Raw genomic sequence first — 23,809 nt, forward strand, 5'->3', positions numbered from 1 at the left:
CCACTAGACAAATGACATGGACTCCCAACATTTAGGTGACAGTAAATTTTAAAAAAAGTCTTTCCCTCCCCTTCACTTTTTCCATGTCTCTTTTTTTACACATTTTTTCCCAGCTTGCCATATTCCTGTGGCAAGGACTTGACATTGTGGTTGCTATACACAGGGATGTATCATCAATAAACAGATCATACATTGATCTCCTGCACTCCTCTCCATTATGCAGGTGGTGGTGCTGTTGTGCTTTCTTGGAAAAGTGCTCATAAAGCTGAATGGAGATTACAAGGCTGGAAAATGAAACTGAGTTAGGAGCAAAGCAAAAAACGAGCAGATTGGCACCCTGGTAAAACCATGTTGCATTTGAGGGGGAGCTAATATTAAAATGTTGGGACAGATGAAAATTTAGGTTAGGGCATGTCCTAGATCATCTTAAACTTCAATGTAAAAATAGAAGCTAATAAGTATTTGTATGCCCCATGAAAAAGCAGCCAGTATTTTGCGTACGATAAAATAAATTCATTTGCACCCCTTGCATTGTAACATGGTTTGTCCAGGACCAAATTCACTCCTTTTCTTTAGTTTGTTCAGCATCGGGCCCTTTGTCAGCTGTTACTTTGCACAAATCAGCACTGGAGCTCCCTGCACAGGTCAAACCAATCGTCTGCACACCGATAAATAGAGTTAAATATCTGAACTTTCCTTATTTAAGTTTTGCAATTCAATAAAATACTCAATTTGTTACTGGGGCTGCTAATCTGTTTTGAAGAGATACTGCATAACGTTTGGATATTTTACTATGTGCCAGCTATTATTATATAAATGATTCTTACAAGACTCCACAATGTTACTGGGCAGAGTTCTTAAAAAACATCATACTCCCTATTTTTCCATGTTTCCAGTTAGATATGATTGATTGTAGGCAGCAGTCAAGATGTAAATCAGTCAAGACATAACTAATAAGAGCACTTTGATTTTTGATTTACATATGTCAATGTTAAACTTCAAGAGAGAAGATAAAGTTACCAGGTTGTGAAACCTACAGTAAAACCGGAAGAGAAATCATATTAACTTCTCACATCAGAATTTGATTGACAGTACTACAAATAGGATACATGGGGGTAAATGTATGAACGTGCGGGTTCTTCAACACCCGCATGTTCAGCGTGTTCGGCGATTAAATTTCAAGCGGCGCTGCATTGTAAAGGGAAAATGCAGCGCCGCTTGAAATTTAATCGCCGAACACGCTGAACACGCGGGTGTTGAAGAACCCGCACGTTCATACATTTACCCCATGGTGTTTTATGGGTTCGTTCCCACTATTGCATTGTAAAATATTAATGCTACATTTAAAATATTGAAATGTGGCATGACCAATTTCCTATTCATAAATGAATGTTACCAGTACAATAAGATTGTATGGGTAAAAGTTCAACACATGATATATTCATATGCAGGGGCGGGCTGGGCCGGGGGGCAGGGAGGCATCGCCCCCCCCGGGCCGCTCACAATCAGGGCTGTTAGGGCCGGCCGCCCCCCCGGAAGTAATATAAATGTGATGCGGCCGCGTCATTGATGACGCGGCCGCATCACGTGTCATGTGATGCGGCCGTCTGTGCGGCGTGTGCCCCCCGGGCTGACGTCCGTCAGCCCGCGTCTGTTCATATGTCATATGTGTGAACTGGTCCTAACAGCTTCATGTATAAAGGTTTACTAGGTAAGGTTCATTCTGTTTGCCAAGTACATTAGAATGTTTTTGTCTTTTTTCAAAATCCTGTGATTTAACCTAGAGTTGTGTGCTTCTCTTTTACAAAGATATGTGAATAACCTAAACTTACATACAATTCCAAAACATGTTTACAGATTTCACGTGAACCTGAATTTCAGTGGTGGAACTGCTTTACAGTTTAATCCAAGATTTGATGAGTGCACTATTGTACGAAACACTTTGCTGAACAACAGCTGGGGTAAAGAAGAGCGCCAAATGCCCAGCTGTGGAATGTGTTTTGCACCGGGGCAAAGCTTTGTGGTAAGTCCAGTGACTGAGTAATAGTCTAATGGTAATCTGCAGAGATTCCAAATTACACTAATTACGATGTTGAAGTATACTTCAGGACATTTTTTAAATAACTTGTATCCACTTGTTAATTCCTCTATTTAATTACAAATGCACTATGATAGACTAAACTGCATTGATAATACATTTTTCAAACATTACTCAAAACACATATAGATATCTGTGTGCAGTTTCATTTGCTGATGATTGATTTAATCTACTGAATGAATAGAAAAATACATGCGTTTTGCAGAAATGAAAGCAGCACGCTGCCTTTTGGACAGCTCAGAGCAACACATTAGTGTCAACGCAGAGATCTAAATGGTGCATAAGTCAGGATGTTTTATGTATTTATTTAATTTGTTTTTACTACATTAAGGGGCAAATTCAATTGGCCGCGATGTTCTCTCGCGGTCGCGCTTTATTGCATCTATGGGGTGCGCGCAAAAGTAAACATTACTTTCACTAACAGAAAATCACTGCGTAGTGCCTCGCGGACGTTCTGGGACACTATGAGGCGATTTTTTCACTAAGCGAATCTGACAAATTGCAGTGAATGTGAAGATCTGATTTAGTCATTAAATTCACTAACTAATGCTGCCAACTTGTAAGCAAATTATCTTTTTAAATTAAAATTTTACAACCACATTCTGTACATTGGCCACATAGCTGCAGCAATCGGGAACTATGAGATTGTCCATACTTTTTGTTTGTTCCTTTGGTCTAGCTGCTGCTGTAACTGCAACTAACATGGAGATTGTCCAGGTTGGTCAGATTCAGTTCTGTCAAGTTCACAATGGGCTTACAGGATAAGAGAAAACAATATCACAATATAGTAAATAAACAAAAATGGTGTAAAATATAAGCAGTTTATTATGTATCCATTGCTAAAAGGTAGCACAAATTCACAGCATTAAAAACAACAAGGTATCATATGAAGACAGGTCAAGAGAAGGTACTGCATGGTCACAAAAGAGAGGACACAATTTGGGAATTTCTTAGTTCTTGAGCAAAATGGCTGTAATATATTTGCAGCCTGATAAAATGATCTTCTTACGTCAATTTATATACTTCTGTAGAATACTCTCAATGGAAGTCCATAGAGCTACCTTAAAGTGGACCTGTCTACCATATGCATGTAGTCTATCAATTCACAGTACCTCATGAATATCAATCAGACCTCATTAATATTAGCCGGTGCCTCAGTGGTGTCTCCGGTGCCTTGCAAATTGATTGTCAGCCTACAGGCAAGCTGTTGAATATCATATAGGACCCTACGCATGCTTGGTGAATAAGTATACTATGTCTGCATGCATATTTGAAAGCAAATTGGGTGTAATTTACGGGCCAAAACAAACACTCAAAAATAGCTTATTTTTTAGCCCATATGCTGAGGCGGACGCATATCAAGATGCCACCAGATCTGCCCCTGTAGAATTTCTGTCAGGTTTACAGCAGGCGTACCTACATACACATACACAGAACCAGCTCATATCTGCAATAATATATTGTACACATGTATTCTCATAGGAAAATACACAATTGCTGTTAGGCTTCTTATAGCACAGCAGATATAACCTTCCTTCTTCTTTACGTGTTCAGTAGTATTTTTTGAAGCTTCTCTAGGCTGGTTAGGTGAAGGCTAGAATAAACTGGTTTGTGGCCTGCTAGCACATAGCATGTGTCCTAAATGGCACTCACACCACATTTCTTTACAATTGGGATGCCTAGATTAGATATGTGTTCCCAATATTCTACATATTTTTCCTCGCTTCATACCTAGGGAAGCTGAGAATAGGAAGGATTATTCTTTCTACATATGGTTGAGGGGTGGGATTCCCCATCTGGACAACCTCCAGTTTTCTCTTTCATCTCCCTTTGCCTTTGATTCTTATCTCTCATGGTTTCCCTACCTTCAGGTTGTGTGAGGAGGGATTTCTCTTCACATCAGAATCTGATTATGCTCAATACATGGGAGAACTTCATATTTGATTCAATATAGACTGTTTTTTTTTCAAATAATACTGTGCCACATATTTGTCAATGTTCTTGTTTCCTTCCTGTGTATATCTAAAACTGTTAGTAACAAAACAAAGATATAGTTGCAGCAGTAGATTGATTCTTTGATGTTTAGACCATTATGTTACGAAATTTGCACTTTGAATATCGATTCAGATACTTGTTCGGAGCTGAACTGTCATAAATACGTCTGTGCATAAAACACTATTTATTTAAAATAATTAAACATATTTGCTTTCCATTCAGTCCTCTGTACAATGAGGATTTCATGGTTCACAGCTATTTTGTACAACAAATGTACTTTATCAAGTCGTAGCCCCAATTCTGAGACCCCTGGACTCTCCAGCTCAATTCCTTGTGGATGTTTAGAAGATGTTCTGCATTTATCATACATATTTAGTAAAGATTGGACTTTTAACACTGCTGTCCCACCATAAACTGTTATACTTTGTATGCTGTATTTGTAGTAGATGTACCTAGTATAATGTATGTTAAAACCTAACATAATGTTTTATTCTTTGTCTCTGCTATGTCTCTTCTCTTTCACAGCTTGAAATTATTTGTGAACCCCACCATTTCAAAGTCAATGTGAATGGGAACCACGTGTGCAATTTCAATCACCGTGTGCCGAATCTCCAGCACATAGACACCCTGCAGATAGAGGGCGACGTTGTATTGCAGCATGTCCAAGTTTAGCTAGTGGTGTGCTCCTTATTATTACTGCCTTACTTGCTTAATAATATTCTGGTATATTTATTATACTTTGCATAATAAAGGAAAACAGCTGGTATATATAAATTAGATTTCTATCATTGAATATCCACATAATTAAAAAGGGTCAAAATTGTTGGTAACGTGAAAAAATTAAAAATAAACTCCATGATATTTTTGTGTATTGTATTTTTCTGGCAACCTTCTGGTTACTTTTATGTGAAATATTTCAAAATCACAAAAAAAGCCTGCAATTTTATTTTTTTCAAGAGTCAAATTGTGGACTTATTAAAAGGGAAAAGAGGTTTGTTTCTACAATTAAAATAACTATTCATGATGGTAATTCCAAACCACTGACACCAGGGAGGTGGTGGGGCTGCCCATATGCAGTCATCTGAACATAGGGCTATGCTTCACAGGGTACATATTAGATACAGCCTGATAGAACCTTTTGGATCTACTATACAATTTCCTGCAAAAAAAATTCAACCTATAAAGACACAATTATTTTAAATAAAAGGTGTATCGATCATGTAGATTACCTCTATTGTTAGAATATGGAGTAGCAGGGCTAAGTGCAGTCATATCCCACAATCCTTGGCCGCTTAGCAGGCTGACCGATAGCACCAGGTAATTAATATTCTAACTACATCTATAATTTACATCCTAGATTTAGTTCTTGATGTAGTGGTCTTTTTATGTTGATTGGTTTGTTTCATTTTTCCCAGTCATAAAAACTTGTACATATTGTATCAGGGCCTTAAGGCTGCTTAATACATTACTGGGCCCAGGTCACATTACACAGCTTTATGCCTTTGCTACATACAAGGTGTAATATGCAGCTGCAACACAAAGCTGGAATGTACCATATTTCTCACCTCGTGTGGCAACAACCGCAGAAAAAGCATAAAGAAGTTCCAGGAATTAAACTTTTAGAAATCTTTTTGGAACTATTATTTTTATTTAAATGAAAAGAACACTGATATGTTTTATTAAAGGCCAACTATATATTAACACAGGGGCGGATCTAGGCAACTGCTCTACCCGGGGCGATTTTAGGGGGGGGCGATTTAGGCCCCGCCCTCTTTCTAATTTCTACGGCTGCTGACGGCTGCACAGTATGTGCAGGTCCGTTCAGCATTGGCAGTGTGCTGTCCCGCTGCTCTGATTGTGTTTAAAACACAATCAGAGCAGCCGGGCAGCACACTGTCACTGCTGAACGGACCTGCACAGTGTGCAGCCGTCAGCAGCAAGCCCCTGCTGGATCCGCCACTGTATTAACATTTAAGTGTGAACTGTGGATAATTTAAACCATTTAATTTGGTATCAAATAATCGAAAAACATCACATTAAGAACAACATCAATAAGATCATGTGTCTCAGAGAAAATATTTCTAAAAAAACCTTTGAAAATGCACTTAAAAATGCATAATATATCTGAGAAATTTGATCCCATTCTCAAAAGAGACAGAAATGCAGCCTTAGTTGATATACAGATATATCTGACTATTTAATAATAGATATATATGACCAGACAATAAGTCCGTTTTACTCCTTTAATAGTGTCCAGTCGACCTGAATGACTTTATCAGAAAGATGACCAATTATAAAGCAATATGAACAAAACACACTTTGTGTGCTACGTGGACAAAAAGCGTTAAATTGTGAACAGGTGTTAAACATCCAAGTATGGGATTATGAGGTTTATTTAATGAAGTTGTGAGAAGTCCAAATATTTGTTTGAGGAAATACGATGAAACACATCAGACTGGGCTTAATTTGATCATAATACTGAGTTTGATATTACCACTCTGGAATAAGAGTGTGGATATGCAGCAAAGTTTTTCCATTTGTGGTCAATCTGACTATATATAGTGACCTCTATCTATCTCTATCTACACGGACATAGTGCACGAGAGGACCTAAGGAATCTAGGTACTGTCACGGAATTGCAGCGATGGCCGCTAACCGGTATTGGCACAACTGAACAGGGAGGCGTGGAGTCTAACGTACCCCTCGATATTCACCAGGGACCCCCGCAAGGGAGTTTGGGCTTAGCTGCAGAGGGTACGCAGGTCACGGTTCTCCAAGACAGTCACCGGTGTAGTGACAGTGGTAGACAGGCATAGTCAGGCAGTCCAGGTCAAACCCAAATGAGTGGTGCGGTACACAGGGAGGATCCAGAGAGAAGTCAGGTCAAGCCAAAGAGTCAAACCAGCCGAGCAGTGAAGTACCAAAATGTAACACAGGATAATGGCAACAAGAAGCGGAGTCAGAACCAAAAAAACACAGGATCAGTAGTTCAGGAAGTGCTGGAGCGAACAAATACTCTGGCAACCTACAGGTGTCAGAGGGCGCTATATAAACCATAAGATGCACCCTGACTGGGTTATGGAGATTCGACAGTTAGACACGCTGACCGCCGACAGGTGAGCGGGGGTAGCAACGGTACGCAGCTTGACTGAGCATGCGCATGCTCAGCATGCAGAAGAACAAGAATCCTGCATCTCATTACCTAGCTGCCGAGAGGGTGTAGGCATCCCCCTCCTGCACCAAGTGCCAGTACAGAGACGGCGTCTGACAGGGGCTAAGTTTTGCGGTACCTATACCCGTGGGGATCTCAATCACTGCCATACTGCCAACATCTACGGAGGTGGCAATTACAGCTATACCGCTCCCCGCTGAAAGTTCCGATATGACTATTCCACACTGTCTGATAAGATGCCAGTGAGCCTCTCTTGTATAGTAAGGAGCAATAGAGGTCCGGTGCCAAAATTACATTTTATATGCTTGAGGACGGTTTTTGAGACAAATAAGTTGGGTTACTGGATAACTATTCCTTCACCTAGCACAAAAAGTGTGTTTTGTTCATATTGCTTTATAATTGGTCATCTTTCTGATAAAGTCATTCAGGTCGACTGGACACTGTTAAAGGAGTAAAACGGACTCATTGTCTAGTCATAAAAATGTATTATTAAATAGATATATCTGTACATCAACTAAGGCTGCATTTCTATCTCTTTTGAGAATAGGATCAAATCTCTCACATATATGATGTATTTTCAAGTATATTTTCAAATGTTTTTTAGAAATGTTTTCTATGAGACACATAATCTTATTGATGTTGTTTTCAATGTGATGTTTTGTGATTATTTGATTCCTAATGAAATGGTTTAAATCATCCACAGTTCACACTTATTTTGTAGCTATACAATCACTGTTGCATACTTGTTTTCTGGTATCATCATCATCATCATTCATTTATATAGCACAACTAATTCCGCAGCGCTGTACAGAGAACTCATTCACATCAGTCCCTGCCCCATTGGAGCTTACAGTCTAAATTCCCTAATATAGACACACACTCACACACAGACAGACAGAGAGGGAGACAGACAGAGAGGGAGAGACTAGGGTCAATTTTTGATAGTAGCCAATTAACCTACCAGTATGTTTTTGGAGTGTGGGATGAAACCGGAGCACCCGGAGGAAACCCACGCAAACACAGGGAGAACATACAAACTCCACACAGATAAGGCCATGGTCGGGAATAAAACTCATGATCCCAGTGCTGTGAGGCAGAAGTGCTAATCACTAGCACACTGTGCTGCCCTTATAATATGCCCTGGTATAATACTTTTAACGAGGGCTGCAGACCTCTTGCAACTAGTAGTATATAACTGCAGCCATATCAAGCGCCATAAAGGAATATTTTCTTTATATATTAACATTTAAATGCTGGAGTTTAAAATATAAAGATGAAATATAGTATTCAGCTTTACCTTGACTTTTCACTGTATTTGTTTCACTTCCTGTCCATCACAAAAAGCTATAGCCATGCCCACAACAATTTTTAGATACTATATAAAAAAAATACCACCACTTTAGCAATATTTGCTCTGGTTGATTTAATATATAATTTAGTCCAGTAATACACAGAATTGTTGCTTTTTAATCATATACAGTAAACAATTCCTTGCATGTCATTTATATAGATGTTCTTCAGGTGCACAAACTTATGAAAATATTTAATGTACAAGAATGATATTTGTTCAAATACTTTGGTTCTGAAAACTAAATGTTTCAGAGCTGGATTGAAGCTGCAGGCTTATTTGCCCCTCCCCCTCTGATCATCCCTTCCAAATTGCCAGTTTCTCCAAAGCAGACCAGTATTAGGCTGTTATTATCTGTTGCTCTCCAGTTGTTGTAGAACTACATCCCCCAGCATACCAGGCATTCTGGTTTGTAGGTCCACAACAACTTGGGGAAACCAGGTTGTATAATATTGGTCTACTCCACCGCTGGTTTGAGGTTCCACCAACGTTGATTATTGATTCCAGCTCAGTTTACTGTGCAAGAATTTCAAAAGAATGTCTGGAGAAATTCAACACATGTAGAAACAGTTATCAGGGTGGTACAACCCATGGCTGTTCATGGGCTATGTTGTATTCACTTTGTTGGAATAAATAGCCACTGGGGCACCTTCCTAAAATATAGCGGATACATCGCCAGTGGTTGACCATAAAAACATTACTAGATCCCAATTCAATCCAGACTCCACTAATAAAAATGGGTTTGGATAGTCCGGTGATGGGCAGTCCTTCTAGGGCCTAGGTCACCTAATTGGTAATATGGCCCTGCCACACCAACATGGTCTTTAGTCACCCACATGAATTTTTACATTTTCCATTGCACTAGCACAGGGTGGATAATGAATTGTCCAGTTTTGGACATAAGTTCTGGTCATATACAGCATATTTGCAACAGGGTCTTGTCTGAGTCTGCTACCTTACCCTTGTAAAATACTTAGCAGTATTTGCTTAAATTAGGTACTTTCATGGGAACTGGTTTCTTATGCAGAAGCCATTTGTAAAATTGAGACGAGCACTTTTGAAATAAATAGAGCTTCCTAAATCCTAGTTTCCTCGAGGGTTATAATGTAGAGGAGGGTTTTGAGAAGAATGACAGGAATCTGGACAGGAAAATATATTTTGTTGATTGGAGAGCTGTTAATTTTGCCCAGGGTGGCCTCTCCAGATCCATGTAGGCTATGGCGTTTTCCAGCAACAGGATACATTGTCTGACAAAATGGCCATTGATGGCACAGTATATATGCAGACCCAAGGACCATCTGCATGAGCATTCTTCAGAAGAGTGATTTATGAAAATGCAGAGCCATATTCTTATTGCAAATAGTAAGGAGTTTGTCAAGATATTCTGCAACATCTCAGCCTGTAAACTTATAATAGAATTTGCCACAAAGTCCCCGGTACAAGGTGACTACCAGAGCTTCACCTGAGTTCAGAAGCCAAAGTGAGAAATTATATAGCATGTTGACCTATGGTTGTGGGCATCCTATGCAGTTGCATGTTCTATGTTATGACTACTGATATGCCCTGTCCTTAAACAGTTGAATTTGGCACTGACTTTTGCTAAAGTATATTAAAAATGAGCTTATTTAACAGAACTTGTGAAGGAACCAATATTTAGTTCAGTGTTCATGACTCATCAGTAAACAGGTATCTAAGAAGATCCTGTAAAACAAGTTTACTGGTTATTGTAAAACATTGAAAATCATTTTAATTTTCACTTTAGATTCCTAAAGACACCCCCAAGAAATTAGATGCGTTATTCCCAGTCCTAAAGAAAACAAGATTTAAAAATGCATAGTTATAATTTAACAAACATGAATGTCTAGATTTGCTGTTGTAAGTGGGACTAAACTTTCCTACAAAAGTGCACATATATATAGAAACAAATTATAAACAGATTCTCATCCATCCAGACTAGCAACGATTTTGCTTTTTTCTTTCACCCCAGGGGGCAAACATATGATTTCTAGAGGGGGGGTTTCTAAGCAACACTGCCAACGTGGGCATAATCATCATGCAATTGGCATTCCTATCATTTTAGCAGGTGCTAGACTGCTCTCCAAACCCTTCCCATCCACTTTGATTACATGGGCAATGTTGCTTGCAATATTGTTAGATGTACCTGGGCAGGACTGCCAAGAGGAGTTTATGTCCTTGGTACTACTTGGGGCCCCTTCCATGGTCGCCAAAGGGGGCATGACCACAGTAGGCTGGTGGTTCCTCCAACTACACAGGTAGACCAGGGCTCACAAGGCAGCTCCCCTACATGTAACACCCCCTTCACAAGAAAAGCCATGAGAAGCTCAATGAGAAAGAAAATAACCCATAATCAGGAATATCCCAACAGAATCTGGGCAGTTAGCAAACTGTCCTCCTCTCCTACTTATTCTTGCAGCTTTCACTACTTGCGGCTGCTCGTGTTGCTTGTGTTGCTTCCTGAATCCCGGAATGTTATAGCCCAGGTTGGCAAAAGGATATATACATGAAATATGGAAAGCCATACAATGAGTGAACACTCTAGGCCCACCAACAAGGTCAAATGTTAAATCAGTAGCATGTAGCACCAAAGTTTAATAATTAGGCCTCCCGACCTGCAGGCAGCCTCAACATTAAATGAATAGCAGTGACATTTAATAAATAGACCTATTTCACCCCAACTTACCAAAATATTAAATTAAGATCATTTAATAAGTAGGCATATTCCCCTAACTTTCCCCTAAATTAAATTAAGAGAATTCATATTTAATAAATACACATATTTTCTCCTATACATTCTTAAATTAATAAGCAACACCATGACCCGCTATTACATTAAACACCCCCCATCATTAAATAAATAGACTTAACCATCATCCCACCAATAAATTAATAGTACCCACCATTAAATGATTAATCCCCATCCCTCCAGTAAACTAAATCAATCCCCACCTAAGTCCACACCTGGGGAAATAATGAAATACCCCCTGTAAACCGGCTCTTTTGCCATCTAACACTCACAGCACAGTTGGTATAACAAGTGTTGGCACAGGACTCAGATGTCACTGTGCACAACTCTGTATGTCCAATGAGTTTAAGGGAATTTATCCATAAAATTGCCAAATCATAGACTACTGGAGAAAAACCTTCCCAAGTGAATTATAATTTATTATAGAAGAGAGTTGTATATACACACAAGGACAGGTGCAGAAATACAACATCTGCTGACATTACATAGGCACACCTACAATCCCAGATATCTTATGCACATACTCAACTAAGCATTCCATAGACCACCTGGCAGATCAGTCATCTCAGGCATTGGATCTTTGACATCTAACCTTTCACAGTATATCGACCATTTCCTCCAACCGCTTGTGGTCAAACAAAGCAGTTACCTAAAAGATACTGCTGAAATGTTAAGTATTCTTAAAGGTCTAAAAAGGGATAATGAGTACACTCTCCTCACCTGCGACGTGGCATCCCTATACACAGTAACTAGCAACCACGAAGCAGGTTGTAAACATGTTAACGAAATACTCGTTGCACAGTCAGATATCCCCCTGAAACAAATTAATTTAATTATCAATGCTATTCGCTTCGTTCTAGAGCACAATTATTTTTGGTTTAGGGTTCAATTCTATAAACAGACCCAGGGAACTGCCATGGGTAGCAAATTCATGCCCAGTTAGGCCAACCTTTTTATGGCACACTGGGATTTGCATATCTGGGAGAACAATCCATTCACTGACCAACTATGTATCTGGAAAATATATATAGATGATATTCTATATATTTGGAAAGGTACAGATGAGGATTTAAGAGCTTTCATTTCTACATCAACAATAACCATCTTAACTTGATTTTACTGCTCATTCCAACAAAACCAGGGTTTAATTCCTAGATCTGAAAATTTATATTGAAAATAGGAAACTTAAGACAAAAACCATTGTGAAAAAAGTTGACCATACTTGGTTTAGAAACATTCTGAAAGGGCAGTTCATGAGGGTTAGTAGAAACTGTTCAGAGGTCAATGCTTTTAAACAACAGGCACTCTCACTCAAGGATAGGTTTCTGGGTGGAACTATGAAAGAGGAGTAGTAGAGGCAGCCTATCAGAACACACTTAAATTGGAAAGAGATCCCTTATTTGCCCAGAAAAAAAAGGTACAAACAGGAGCAGAGAATGTGTCCATTATTACTCAAATTAATGACCATTCAAAGCATTTTGAAAGAATTGTTAGGAAACATTGGCCCATACTCATGAAGGATGAGAGACTGATGCATATTTTACCTAATTTACCTAAATTTACATATAAGAAAGCCCCTAGCCTTAAAACAAATTGGTTTCCAGTTTTCTACCATGTGAAACCAACAGAAAACAAGGGACATGGTTAGAAGATAAAAAGGGATTTTATTACTGCAATGACTGTTGAGCCTGTAAGATTACAGGACAAAATGCAACCAAACCCATCAGGTTCTTCATATCCACTAATACCAAAAAAGAATTAATGATTAGGAAGAAGATCCCTTGTGACACAGCAGGAATGATCTACCTTCTTAAATGCCCATGTGGTCTACAGTTTGTGAGCTATCCTATACATTTTGGACCATTATTCTAAATATCATGAACACGACCCCAGTATGTCAAGGTTCATGGGCATCAGTAAGGTCCCTAAAAACTGGAGAGGTGGAGAATATTTAAAAGCAGTATCTAGGAAGAACCTAGATGGATCTTCGAACTGTATACTCTCTAAACCAGAGGCCTAAAGTTTGATTTGGGCACCGTCCTAGATATGGGGTGAACACTCCTCATGAGAAGAGTGTAAAACCTTGACAGTATGGAACTAAATACTTTAAAAACACAAGCATATAGGTGGTAATGTAATGACAGCTGATTCCAACAAGTACACCACATAATGGGGCAAGTGGAACACCCCCCTAAGTGCAAGCCTGCAGCCCCAGCTGTTTTAGGGGGTTTGGATGCGAGCATGTTTTTTCATATGCGGTGGCCAGCAAGTTCTTGGTCCATGGTATCTAACCACTTGCACTTAGCCCTAAAGGTACAATCAGTCTTCTCCTGGTTCATTATTATTAGAATTAAAACTTTAATAATTGACTGTCCCTTCATATTGTTGAAGAACAACCACATTTGTGTGGCTGGAATAGGTATTCCTTGTTGCTAATTGGAGAAAACCAACATTGGACATGCAGACTTACTCAAAAACAGAGTGAATTGGATCAATAGAATGGAGTGCTTAATATTTAGCATTAAAGTATAGCTGTTTTCACTAGAATGACTTCTCACAGCTGAGTTTTTACTTTCCAGTTACTCTGACTAATCTTTTTGAAAGAGGGTGAAATGTAACATACTTTTCTGTAACTTCAAATCACTTCTATTGTTTCTATCTTTTATAGTTTCCACCCACTCATCTCACATCTAATTAAATATATTTATGTCATTTATGACAAGTACATGGTGAGTTCATTTATTTTCTCCTTGTTTGTTTCATATTATATTATCTAATTATGTTCTCATCATTAGGTAATATTGTTTACTTAGATTCAGGTAGTATTTGGATACTGTCCAATATTTTGGCAATCTTTCAGCTCCCTGGAAGTCTCCCACAATTGTGATTTACAATGTTTGGTGATATTTGGTGCCATATAAATAAAACCATAATACATATATACTTTGTTTTCTAAATGTGAATACTATTTTGTCACTAAATACGATTTAAACAGACACATCATGCTTTATAAACATGGTCTTTCGTTAAAATCTTGATGCAAATTGGGGCACCTGGCACCTCCAAAGCTCTGGTTTTCAATGGAACCTAGCTATGTTCTCACTAATTCTGGTTATTTGTCTTATTATGAAACTAATCTCATTTGGCAGATACTGAAAGTAAAAGGAATTTATCTGTAGTTCTGGTAGCTGTCAGATTGTGCTATATATGTTTTTGTTCTTTTGATCTTTCGGAGTGTGGTTCTTGAAAATTCTGCTATGAAGCCTAATATAACTTTTTACGTATTCCATGTGTCAAATTTAACTTTGTAGAATTCTAATAATTCCAAGATAAAACTGTGGAAGTCAAATAATTGGATGAAGTCGGCTAAATTAATTAATATTGGTTTACCGTGCGATTGCAATTAGTTCACCACATGGAGTGACGAAATCGCAAGGATTAATAACACACACACTTGCATTCACATTTTCACTTGTAAATAGTACACATTTTCTAAAAGTTCCAATTCACACTCGATCATTTAATAAATTAATTAAAGGTTATTTATATAGATAATATTATAGTAAAGGTATTTATGGCTCAGGTCCTCTAAAATGTAAAGAGTTTGGTCTCATATTAAAGCTTATTTCACCAGCATTAACTCGGATTTGACAGAGTAGCATCTAGCGGTCGCAAGTTATGAGCAATATGAGATTAATAATCGAAAGCACTCTTCTTATGGGTCAGTTTAAACTAGTTCTTCATTGGGAAGACACGTATGCAACAGATGGAATGAGCAGCCCATCCTTTGTTAGAAGATCAAATGAACTGACCTATGACCAGCAGTCTACTGGAACATCATAAAGCCTGGACCGATGAAGACCTCTCTTAGGGTTATCTATGTATATTCTGTGACATCATCAGTGTTTTTTCTAAACTTAACAACATAAAAGCAGCCTCTGATCTAGGAACAGCTTCACTCTTTGCCAGCAGACATCAGGATTGACAGACTTTTTCTGGATCCAGGGCCGCACAGCGTATATATCGGTTGTACTTTGTATTATCATTGTGTTCGGCTTAATTTTGCTATTAAATATCTTCTGTGCTTTGGAACCACATTAACTGCATCGGACAATATTTATTGATAGCCACAATACGAACATTACAAAACAGAAGACCTAGACGTAATAAATAATTGTTTTAGTGATTAACATTTTTACAATCTATAGCATAAACGCTACACTGAAAAAATGCCTGGTACTTAAATGTGAGATTCTTTCAATAATAGATGTTTAGCAAATATTTTAATCATTTTCATGAATACAATAATTATTAGCCAAGCTTATTGCAATGTGTAATAATGTCTAATAAAATGTGATTTGTTTGCATGTTTAATATAATGCCACATTTTAAAGACCAGAGTTGGCAGTCTTTGATGTCATCATAAAGGGTAAATCTGGAATCACTGATGTCACAAGCACTTTGTCCTTCATATTGGGGAAGATAAAACTCTTTCATCAGAAGATATCTTCTTCTTACATTTAGAAGACACTCAAAAGTAGATACATCGTAGAAGATATCAGTGAAATACAAGTTGTCATTTGAAATTGGACAAGATAAATCCACAATATATCAGATGGAATCCTGGGCTGCTTGCTGATACTGTGTATTCAAGATTTCTTGTAGTGGAACATTCATATGTTCTGTAAGCCATTCTGAAAGCCAGGTTGATTTTCAGATTCTTATTCAGGTTTCATGAAACTTGAAAACCAAACATAGGAACATGATACAGTGCTGGATGAAAAACGATGATCTAGTATTACTGTGTAATTAAATACTACTCTGTTTGCTATTTAATGCCTTTTGTCATGTGGTGTTTAAGATCCAATGCCCTCTCACAAATGGCAGATATATGCTGTTTCGTGAACACAATTTGTTGTAAAAGATGTATGGCAATCGGCTTCATAGATAAAATCATTTCCAAGTAGCAATAGCTTATTAGTCTTGCTAGATGATGAAGGAAACAGTAACACACAAAGTATATTATTCAGTTTACAGAATTGTCAGATTTCCACATCATCATAGTCACTATCATCAGCAATCACCTCAACATATTCCAAGGTTTTAGTATAATCTGCAATCAAAAGAAAAATGGTAGGTTATATAAAATGTATACATTTACACTTTCAGCATACAATTATTTAATATCCTATGCAGGTGATTAGTATGTACCCTATAAAGTATAATGTTAGTCTACACTTGATCAATATGGAAGCATGTTAAGAATGCAGAAGATGAATCCAGATATTACACTGGAGAAACACATTAGGAAGAGAAGAAAGACTGACAAAATACACTTGGATCCATGACTTGTGAGACTATATTGGGACCCCAATAATAGGAGAGGCATAGCAATCTGGTAGCTGCAGAAGAAACACAGTGTTAAACAGCATCCCCATCCAAGCTGAAGGAATGGCAATTGGTTTAAGAGTGGTGATCTTTCTTCATGTATGACAGTAGTGAGATTATCTAAATATCCGGTCTCAATTGGTCTCGTTATAAAATTCTGGCCTCATAATGATTGACTCAATTTTACATTTTACCGACTTACATTTACACTGAACATTACTAATAATTAAATAAACGGACCAGCTAAATTCAGCTTATTTAAAGACACCAGAAGATCACTCTGGGCTATATTAGGGTCCCTAAATTATCTCTGTGTTATCAAGTGATTAAGTGATGGTTTAATACTTTCTATGATCTGAATTATTTGGAAGGTTCTGGCCGTTCTCTTATATGTTATATATTTACAGATTCATTGTAAGAATTGCTTGAATGTGAATTAATAAATGTGATTTTATATATTTTATATATTTGAGAATGTTATTTCTATTTTTAATTTGAACACAGGTTACAGTTTATTAGCCCTATTATCATATACATTTTTTATGGTCCAAGCAGTTTCCCCTGATAAATCAGTAGTGGCCACCTGTTAATCTGGTTGGTGTTATATTAATTATATTTTGTACGCCTGACTTTTGTATATTTTTTATTGTGATATCAATCCACATGTCACTGCTAAGGACAGATTAAAATCTAGCGTCTTAATAGCATGTGTGTGTACCATGAAAGGCCATGATATCCTGTCAAATGATTTCTCAATATCAAAGACCAGGAATAGGGAGTGCAATTTATGTTTATTTATGTAATGAATGAGATCACTCATCCTCTGGGGGATTTACATCCCCGGTGATTCAGAATGATCCCAACCTGGATATTGGCCAAAAACTTTTGCAAGGTGTTTCCGGTCAATATACAAGAGAGAAATGGGACAACATTATGTGGCATCCTTACTATGTTTGAGAATCATTAGAATTGTAGTTCTAGTGTCTGAGTAGAAATGTCAGAAGGTATTTAAATAGTTGTACGATGTGGGGATTCAGGGTAGAAGTAAAAGTTTTGAAATATGACTGTGAAGATACCAGGTTTTCTGGCCCAATTCTACCCACTTCACTCTGCCTGGCCACCCACAGGTGCCTTCAAAAGACAGGGAAGCCTACCCAGTTCCTTCTAAGGTTCTTATTAGTCACTCAGGCAACTGTAGTTAGAAAAGTACAACAGTACATTTATAGTAATAAAACTACACTAGAATATAATGTACACAGAGTAAATAAATGCCAGGCAGGTTTACCGCATTATCTGTCCCTTACACCACTACTTTAAGGAGTTAGTCACCTGGGTGTCTGGATTTGACGACCCGTGGATCTGCCGATGTATTCCACTGATAGAGAACGGCAACTCTAAAACCAGTCACCCTGCAGCTTCCAGTCCCAGAATGAATATCTCCTCCCCCCCCTGGAGTGGCTCCTTATATCTAGAGTTAAATTTCCACAGTTCTTTCCTCTCCCACGGCAAACCCCTGGGTCTATCCTGCTCAACCATTGGTGGGTGCTGTATTAGGGGGTTGGAGGGGGAGTGGAGATGAGCTGTACTTCCACAGAAGGTCCCCTGACAATATGTCTGAAATAGTCATGTTGAGAACAATGGATACTAATTGGCCTTCCCCCTCACCTGTATCCTGCAACCTGATCCTTACCCATAACCCCTCGGGCTTCACTTTACAAAAAATGAATAACAACCTCATTGCCACATCATCAATATACAATACACAATATACATATTTACAATTAGCTACAATGTCCCCTTATCCACATGTAATTAGACACTGCAGTGGTATTCTGTTGAGCTGGGGAACAAAAGCAAGGGCTATAAAAAGTACATGCTATAATCCACATTTTGTGAGAAACGAGGGACAGACTGGTTAGGGTGTTATCAAACTCATTTCATCACAATGACACTAAGAAACCATCTGCTCATGTTGCTTTTGATTTTTCTGTGATTTAATAGCTTCATCTCCTCATTTATTTTTTGGGATATTTAAGCCTGATTGCTGTAATTGTAATTGGTATGAGATTTTGCAAAATGCAAATAAGGCTTTGATATGATCTGATGAAGGTTCTAACACCAATCCGCATGTTAAGAAGTGTTTTATAATAATTTTCAAAAATGAACCTAGGGTCAAAATATTTCATTCCTTTTTTGTCTTTCATGGAATGTATGGTTTGTGATGCTGAACTTATTGGGCAACAGTGAAAAGAAAAAAGGAAAGTTGGGTTCCCCTTTAGTTGTGTTTAGACTGATGGGATCTGATAAACCTCAAGACATGCTGTAGAAACAAGTGAGGGGTGTTTGTGTAGAAATGCCTCTCTTGGAGTAATATGATGCAGAGTTGGACTTACTCCAGTTTGCAATGAAAAACCTGCAAATTGGTTCTGTGTATGCCAACAAGACAGATTAGTCCAACTTTTTTAGTAAAAATATAGACGCAAAATCATTAATACTAAGTAGCAGGCCCATAATGTCTCTATTTAGTTTCTAGATTTCTTATGCGGTCTGTTCATTCATTTCACATTCATAGAGATGAATTTCACTGGCATGATGAAATGATAGAGCCCTGAGACAGAAAAAAGGGAGATAAAGAAATTAGGCATTGAGGTGGGCGGAGAAGGGATTAAGGGCCGATTGTGACTAAGTTTGAGAACAATATATCTAAAAGTCTCTAAAGTGGGGTGGTGTCGGACAAATTAAAAGCTCGCTGAAGGATCACAGAGGGTGAATAAGAGTGCTTGAGTACAGAATTATAGGTGGGACAGGAGTTATAGAGGAACTTGTAGGCAAGACTGAGGATAAACTTTATTGTAAGCCAATTAAGAGACTGGAAGAAAGAGAAGAATCCTGCAACAGCATTCATTATTGAGGAGAGGATAGTCTTCTCATTGACAGGACAGACAGTGGGTGACATTACTGGTAACATCCCAATACTGATGAACCCACAATAGGTAACATTATTGATGATATATCAATGTACTGTATGTCTTCTTAAGGGACTGATGGCCTCAAAATTGAAAACATCACAGTAGGTGAATAGACAACTGCACAGTATTTTTTCCAAAGTTTGGCTGCCTACATGGCATCCTGAAAAAAGAAAAAGACGAAAACATTGCGCACCACACTGTCCCTTTATACTTTGCTCTTAAAAATACAATAACTCCCTTCTTGGGAGTGATTTTTCTCTCTTTGCCTGGTCACTGGGGCTGGATTAATGCCTAGCCCAGCGGTTCCCAAAGTGTGCGCCGCGGCTCCCTGGTATGCCATGGCGCTGTCACAGGGGTGCCATGATCACCCTCGAAAAAAAAGAAGAATAAACAACAACAAAAACCTACCAATCCAGCACCGGATCCTCCTCTTCACTGTTCTCACTGACTGCCGGGCGTGACGTCATCATGTCCAACAGTGTCAGTGAGGAGCAGCAGCAGAGGACATCAGGAAAGAAGACAGCAGAAAATGAGGAAAGAAGGCAAGTAAAGGAATGGAGAGTGAAGGGGGACAGAGTGTGAGATGCTCAAGACGGGGGACAGAGAGATGCTGAAGGGGGGCAGAGAGAGACGCTGAAGGGGGGGACAGAAAGAGATGCTGAAGGGAGGGACAGAGTGAGAGCTGATGAAGAGGGGGACAGAGTGAGAGCTGATATAGAGGGGGACAGAGTGAGAGCTGATGAAGAGGGGAACAGATTGTGAGATAGCGAAGAGGGGGACACAGAATGTAAGATGGCGAAGAGGGGGACACAGAGTGTGAGAAGGCGAAGAGGGGGACACAGATTGTGAGATGGCGAAGAGGGGGACACAGAGTGTGAGATGGCGAAGGGGATACAGAGTGATATGGTGAAAGGGCGCAGTGATATGATAAAGGGGCACAATGTGATGGTGAAGAGGCCTAAATACATCTTACGTCATTTTGACCCAACTACTTAAAAAACGGAACTACCCAGTAATTATTTTAGCTTAGGGGTGCCTTGGAAAAAATATGGTGACCCTACGGGTGCCTTGAAGTGAGAAGGTTTGGGAGCCACTGGCCTAGCCCCAGACCTTACAATTGGTTTACAATTTTAGGATGGCACACACTGATAAACTCTAAGAGAAGAAGCCTTCATTGATTCAACATCAGATTGCTATGACAAAAAGTTCAAAACATTCCTTCTAGTTCCTATTTTGTGTAGCTGAGAAATTTAGTAGATCAAACACATGGGAATTATTGTAAAATATGTTGACTTTTTTCTAGCATTTGCTCATTGCAGCACACCACAGTTTAAGCTTTCCACTGATCACTCAGCACTTGCTGCTTAGTAAGGTACACCTGTGAGGAGCAGTTATTATAAGTAATTTACTATAGCTTCTCATTAGTAGGACGAGATCTGAACTGTGCTACCAGCATTTGCAGCAGAAACGTTATTATGGTAAACATCTTTGTATTGCTCACCTTCTGTAGCTTCATTTATGTAATCGATGTTTGTAATACGTCCTATGGAATCATAAGACGCATTTGAATATCTGTCATTTATACTGGATTTGTTTAACTCTAAATTATACTTCTTGCCGCCATTTTTAGAAGCTGTAATGAAAACAAACACATTAAGTTCCTGGCCTCAGATAAATTGTATTCCACTAATAAGTATAGTTCATTGTCAGCTATATTTGTTATATATTTCAAGTCACATGGCTGAATCAATCATGTTGTCATTTTTATTGAAAAGATAATAAACCCTGTTTGGACACGAGAAGCTCATATTACATATCATATACAGTGAGTCAACTTTCTGCGACATGGATTGCCCCACTCCTCCAGGAAGTTTTACAGTCTCACACACAGGGCTGGAAGGTATCCGTTTCCCACACTGAAGCTCATGGACATACAAGCATTATGGATTTTGTAATGGAGTATGAGGCATCAAAGTGTTACAGAATTTGTGTCCATGCATGGGGGTATATTTACTAAACTGCGGGTTTGAAAAAGTGATTCTAGCTATCATTTATTTAGTAGATTCTACAAAATGACATCTAGAATCTGATTGGTTGCTATAGGCAACATCCCCAGTTTTTAAAACCCGCAGTTTAGTAAATATACCTCATGGTTGAGATTACAGTTGACAAGATGGCTAGAATATGAAATTGGATTTCATTGTGTGTTCTATGTTATTTTGAATGGAAGGTACTTTGTGGTGTGGAACTGTTCTTTTGGTAATGAAATTTGGTCAGTTTATATTAAAGTACGTTAGATTATATTAGAGTATGGCTGAAATTCCAAAGTTCGCATTAATTATAATGTGAAAGTGTTTGTTTATGTGAAAGTGTTTGCTAGTGCTGAAGAACTGGAGTTCATGGGATGAAAGATAGTATTGCAGCAATGTGATGTATAATGTGTTTAGTGGAGGCTGTGTTTATATAATCAAGGTTGATTTAATCCTACTATGTTTTTAATATGACTGCCATTGCAAGTTAATATGACCACCATGATTGCTGAAGGATCACAGAGGATGAATAAGAGTATTTATTATTGAGTTCAGAATTATAGGTGGGACAGGATTTATAGAGACTCTTGTAGGCAAGGATCAGGCTGCACCTTATTGGAAGCCAATTAAGAGACTGATATAGAGGGGCAGTAGATGAGGAAGAATGGGGCATGTAAATGAATCCTGCAACAGTATTCATGATTGAGGGGAGGACAGTCTTCTCAGTGGCAGGACAGAGAGTGGGTGACATTACTGGTACCATCCCAATGGGTGACAACACTGATGAACCCACAATGTGTAACATTATTGATGATATATCAGTGTACTGTATGCCTTCTTAAGGGACTGATGGCCTCAAAATGGAAAAGATCACAGTAGGTGAATAAGCAACTGCACAATATTTTTTCCAAAGTTTAGCTCCCTACATGACATTTTGAAAAAAGGAAAGAGATGAAAACGTTGCGCACCACACTGTCCCTTTACACTTTACTTTTAAAAATACAACAGCCCCCTTCTTGAGAGTGATTTCTCTCCCTCGGCCTGGTCACTGGGGCTGGATTAATGCCTAGCCCCAGACCTTACCATTGGTTTACAATTTAGGAGACACAAACTGATAAACTCTAACAGAAAAAAGAGTTCATTGATTCAACATCAGATTGCTATGACAAACATTCAAAACATTCCTCCTAGTTCCTATTTTGTGTAGCTGAGAAATTTAGTAGACAAAACACACAGGAATTTTTGTAAAATATGATGACTTTTTTCCAGCCTCTGCTCATTGCAGCCACCACAGAGGTTAAACTTTCCACTGATCACTTGGCACCTGCTACTTAGTAAGGTACCTCTGTGAGGAGCACTTATTAGAAGCAATTTATTATAACTTCTCAATAGTGAGATGAGATCAGTATTGTGCTACCAGCATTTGCAGCAGAAACATTATTATTATTATTATCTTTGTATTGCTCACCTTCTGTAGCTTCATTTATGTAATCGAGGTTTGTGGTATGTCCTACGGAATCATAAGACGCATTTGAATATCTGTCATTTATACTGGATTTGTTTAACTCTAAATTATACTTCTTGCTGCCATTTTTAGAAGCTGTAACGAAAACAAACACATTAAGTTACTGACCTCAGAAAAATTGTATCCACTATTAAGTATAGTTCATTGTCAGCCATATTTGTTATATATTTCAAGTCACATGGCTGAATCATTCATGTTGTCATTTTTATTCAAAAGGTAATAAAACCTGTTTGGGCACGAGAAGCTCATATTACATATATACAGTGAGTCAACTTTCTGCGACATGGATTGCCCCACTCCTCCAGAAGGTTTTACAATCTCACACACAGGGCTGGAAGGTATCCTTTTCCCACACTGAAGCTCATGGACATACAAGCATTATGGATTTTGTAATGGAGTGTGAGGCATCAAAGTGTTGCTGAATTTGTGTCTATGCATGGGGGTATATTTGCTAAACTGCGGGTTTGAAAAAAAGTGGTTCTATTTAACATTTATTTAGTACATTCTACAAAATGATAGG

The 23,809-nt window shown here is 38.4% G+C and overlaps 1 protein-coding gene and 1 long non-coding RNA gene across 2 annotated transcripts in view; one reads left to right on the forward strand and one right to left on the reverse strand.

Annotated features, from left to right (window-relative positions):
* The window catches only part of LOC142139866 (uncharacterized), a 94,378-nt gene extending 89,426 nt beyond the window's left edge, over window positions 1-4,952 (forward strand). The window contains exons 20-21 of the mRNA XM_075197727.1: window positions 1,858-2,023; window positions 4,619-4,952. Coding sequence (XP_075053828.1) covers window positions 1,858-2,023; window positions 4,619-4,765 — 313 coding nt within the window. The 3' untranslated portion in view covers window positions 4,766-4,952. The remainder of the gene's footprint in view (window positions 1-1,857; window positions 2,024-4,618) is intronic.
* Window positions 4,953-15,182: 10,230 nt separating this feature from the next.
* LOC142138341 (uncharacterized) lies at window positions 15,183-23,611 on the reverse strand. The gene is made up of 3 exons (XR_012688013.1): window positions 23,233-23,611; window positions 21,236-21,367; window positions 15,183-16,490 (listed from the first exon to the last, which is right to left on the reverse strand). It is a non-coding gene; the product is annotated as an uncharacterized LOC142138341 (long non-coding RNA).
* Between the last annotated feature and the right edge of the window lie 198 nt (window positions 23,612-23,809).

The sequence above is a fragment of the Mixophyes fleayi genome, chromosome 2 (assembly GCF_038048845.1).
Source record: "Mixophyes fleayi isolate aMixFle1 chromosome 2, aMixFle1.hap1, whole genome shotgun sequence".
Lineage (NCBI taxonomy): Eukaryota > Metazoa > Chordata > Amphibia > Anura > Limnodynastidae > Mixophyes > Mixophyes fleayi.